Source organism: Palaemon carinicauda, chromosome 9 (assembly GCF_036898095.1).
Source record: "Palaemon carinicauda isolate YSFRI2023 chromosome 9, ASM3689809v2, whole genome shotgun sequence".
NCBI classification, from domain to species: Eukaryota; Metazoa; Arthropoda; class Malacostraca; order Decapoda; family Palaemonidae; genus Palaemon; species Palaemon carinicauda.
The window spans coordinates 62,803,772-62,807,470 of record NC_090733.1 but is presented as its reverse complement, the minus strand read 5'-3'; the positions used below and the strand labels follow the sequence as shown (position 1 = coordinate 62,807,470).

Below are 3,699 nucleotides of genomic sequence, written 5' to 3'. Positions count from 1 at the left end.
TTCTCAAGTTAGTATTTGCAATTTGGTGATGAACGAAACACCCACTTTGAATGGTATTTTAAACACTGATAATGTAAGTTCACAAGTACAAATTTTAACGAATGTTTTAACCAAATGTATTGATGAATGTGCTCCAATAGTAACGAAAGTAATCACCCGCCCCCCTAAACCCTGGATAACTAATAACATCAAACAAAATATAATAATAAGAGATAAATTACAAAACGATATTAAGAAGGATAGGAATAATACAATATTGAGAAATAATTTTAAAGAGAAAAAGAAGGAAGTAAAAATTGAAATGGATAACAGTATGAAAGAACACTACAGGGACGAACTTAGAAGTAATAAGAATAACTTACGTACTTCCTGGAAAAAAGTGCGTTCAATTCTGCCCAATAACACTAACAAAGAATCTCAAATAGAAAATGAAGATTTAACTGACAAGGCAGAAAAATTCAATGAGTATTTTGCGAATATAGGAAGAAAGACATATGAAAGAACGCAAGAAGAACTGTCCAGGAATAATAGAAGTGCACAAACTGATGAAATAAATACATTCCCAAACAATCGGTTATATTCTTTTAAACCGTCACCTATTGACTGCGATACTGTCATTCTGGTCATTAGTTCCCTCAAAGAGTCAAATGCGTACGGATCCGATGGCATACCGCTACGTTTTATAAAAGATACTCTATATATGATTTTATTTTACATTACCATAATTATTAACACATCTATCGTAACTAATATCTACCCAGAAACGTGGAAAAATCCCCAAGTTGTTCCTTATTTTAAAAGCGGAGATAGAGACGAAATTTCTAAATACAGGCCAATTTCTTTACTCCCGGTCTTATCTAAAATATTAGAAAAATAGTATGAAATCAGTTAACCGAATACTTAGAAAGTAACCACCTCATTTCTAAGAGTCAACATGGCTTTCGACCAAAACTATCAACGGAAACAGCACTATTAAAAATATCGGATAAAATCTACGATAACATAGACAAGAAGAAAATTTCCCTTTTGCTACTTCTCGATCTGTCGAAAGCTTTTGATAGTGTGAACCATGAAATTTTGCTGAGTAAATGTCAAACACTTTATATTGAGCCATCCTGGTTCACAGATCATTTACGTAATCGAGTACAATCTGTCAGACTCAAAAATGTTGTCTCAACCCCTAAAAACGTCGGTTTTGGTGTACCTAAAGGTTCAATCCTAGGACCACTTTTATTCAACACCTATGTAAATGACCTGAGAATTTTTTTAAGTGACTGTTTCATTGTTCAGTATGCTGATGACACTCAAATAATAATTGATGGCTATATCGATAACTTGGAAGATTTAGTACGCAAAGCTGAGGAGATTTTATATAGAGTGAAGATGTATTTTCAAATAAATGGCTTATTGTTGAATGAAAGTAAAACGCAATGTATATTTCTTGGCTCCAGGCAATATCTATCCGAAATCGGGGATAACATCAAAATCAATTTTAAAGGGGCCATCATCGAACCTATGGAATCCGTAAAGAATCTTGGAGTGCACTTCGATAAACACATGACATTCGAAAAACATATTGATGAACTGCACAGAAAAGTTATGGGAACACTAATTTATCTCAATAGACTAAAAAATTTATTCGAACCAGAAACTCGCCTAATCGTAGTGCAATCGTTAGTATTGAGTTTGATTCATTACTGCTATATAATATGGGGTTCAGCAAGCAACGTCCTTATGCAACGAATACAAAAACTTCAAAATTTTGCGGCTCGGGTGGCCATGGGTACAGTGAGAAAATATGATCATATACAGTATCTCCAATTTTGCTAGAACTGGGTTAGTTGAAAGTGAAAAACAAGTACACTTTTGATGTCTGTGTTTTTGTTTTTAAAGTTTTAAAAAACGTTTTTCCGAACTGGCTTTATAATTTTAGAACCGTTGACTTGGTGACAGGGATGACTACAAAACAAGCAAATAATCTAGTGTCCAGAAGAGCCAATACCCATATAGGATCAAGGGAAATAAATACTAAAGGTCCACAGTTATGGAATAGTTTACCTGGCTCATTGAAAGACGAAGAATCCCTAAGATCTTTTAAAAATAAACTAAGAAAACATCTTTTAAATAATAATTAATCTTCGTAGATAAGTTTTATAGAAAACAACCGTACATGACATTAGCCACGTCTCACGTCAATAACTTCCTTCTTTTTCTCTTTAAAATTATTTCTCAATATTGTATTATTCCTATCCTTCTTAATATCGTTTTGTAATTTATCTCTTATTATTATATTTTGTTTGATGTTATTAGTTATCCAGGGTTTAGGGGGGCGGGTGATTACTTTCGTTACTATTGGAGCACATTCATCAATACATTTGGTTAAAACATTCGTTAAAATTTGTACTTGTGAACTTACATTATCAGTGTTTAAAATACCATTCAAAGTGGGTGTTTCGTTCATCACCAAATTGCAAATACTAACTTGAGAATAATTCTTAAGACAACGGGAAGTTTTATGAATGAGAGAGAGAGAGAGAAAGAGAGGAGGGCGTGTGTTCAAACCAATAGTGTCTTGTATAGGCCTAGATTCAAAGGGCGTGTAGGCCCCTGGCAACATTTTGAGAGGAGTGTTACATTATCACCAAGAGAGAGAAAGAGGGAGAGAAAGAGAGAGGGGGTGTGCGTTCGAAGGGATAGTGTCTTGTATAGGCCTGGATTCAGAGGGCGTGTAGACCTCTGGCGACATTTTGAGGGGGGTTTACAGTATCACACAGAGAGAGAGAGAGAGAGAGAGAGAGAGAGAGAGAGAGAGAGAGAGAGAGAGAGAGAGAGAGAGTGTGTGTTTGTTCAAATCAATAGTGTCTTGTGTACGCCTAGATACAAAGGACGTGTAGACCTCTGGTGACATTTTGTGGGGGTTGTTACACTATCACAGAGAGAGAGAGAGAGAGAGAGAGAGAGAAAGAGGGAGAGAGAGAGAGAGAGAGAGAGATGTGTTTTCAAAGTGGTAGTCTTGAATAGGCCTAGATACATAGTTCTTGTAAACCTATTGGAACCTTTCGAGGGGTGTTGCACTATTACAAAGAGAGAGAGAGAGAGAGAGAGAGAGAGAGAGAGAGAGAGAGAGAGAGAGAGAGAGAGGGGGGCATGTGTTCAAAGCGATAGTGTCTTGTATAAGCCTAGTAGGTTGGCCAGGGCATCAGCCAACCGTTGAGATACTACCGCTAGAGAGTTATGGTGGTCCTTTGACTGGCCAGACAGTACTACATTGGATCCTTCTCTCTGGGTACGGTTCATTTTCCCCATTGCCTACATATACACCGAATAATCTGGCATATTCTTACATATTCTCCTGTCTCCTCATGCTCCTGACAACATCAATGAGATTACCAAACAATTAATCTTCACTCGAGGGGTTGACTAATGCACTGTAATTGTTCAGTGGCCTCTATCCTCTTGGTATGGGTAGAAGAGACTCTTAATCTATGGTAAGCAGCTCTTCTAGGAGAAGGACACTCCAAACAAACCCTTGTTCTCTAGTCTTGAATAGTGCCATAGCCTCTGTACCATGGTCTTCCAATGTCTTTGGTTAGAGTTCTTTTGCTTGAGGGTACACTTGGGCACACCATTCTATCTTATTCTATTCTTGTTTTGTTGAAGTTTTCATTGTTTATAGAGGAGATTTATATTTTGATGTCG

General features: G+C 36.6%; 1 protein-coding gene across 1 annotated transcript; it reads left to right on the top strand.

Moving 5' to 3' along the window:
- The first annotated feature begins 28 nt into the window (after positions 1-28).
- LOC137646454 (uncharacterized) lies at positions 29-2,135 on the top strand. The gene is made up of 3 exons (XM_068379555.1): positions 29-622; positions 928-1,673; positions 1,934-2,135. The coding sequence occupies exons 1-3, from the start codon at positions 29-31 to the stop codon at positions 2,133-2,135; spliced, it is 1,542 nt and encodes a 513-aa protein (XP_068235656.1).
- Positions 2,136-3,699: the final 1,564 nt, after the last annotated feature.

Bases quoted from the DNA above. Each gene is read 5' to 3' on its own strand.
- LOC137646454 (XM_068379555.1), top strand. From the start codon at position 29: ATGAACGAAACACCCACTTTGAATGGTATTTTAAACACTGATAATGTA. The intron at 623-927 runs GTCATTAGTTCC...CTCATTTCTAAG, and splicing joins ACTGCGATACTGTCATTCTG to AGTCAACATGGCTTTCGACC. The intron at 1,674-1,933 runs GTTAGTATTGAG...TTATAATTTTAG, and splicing joins CGCCTAATCGTAGTGCAATC to AACCGTTGACTTGGTGACAG.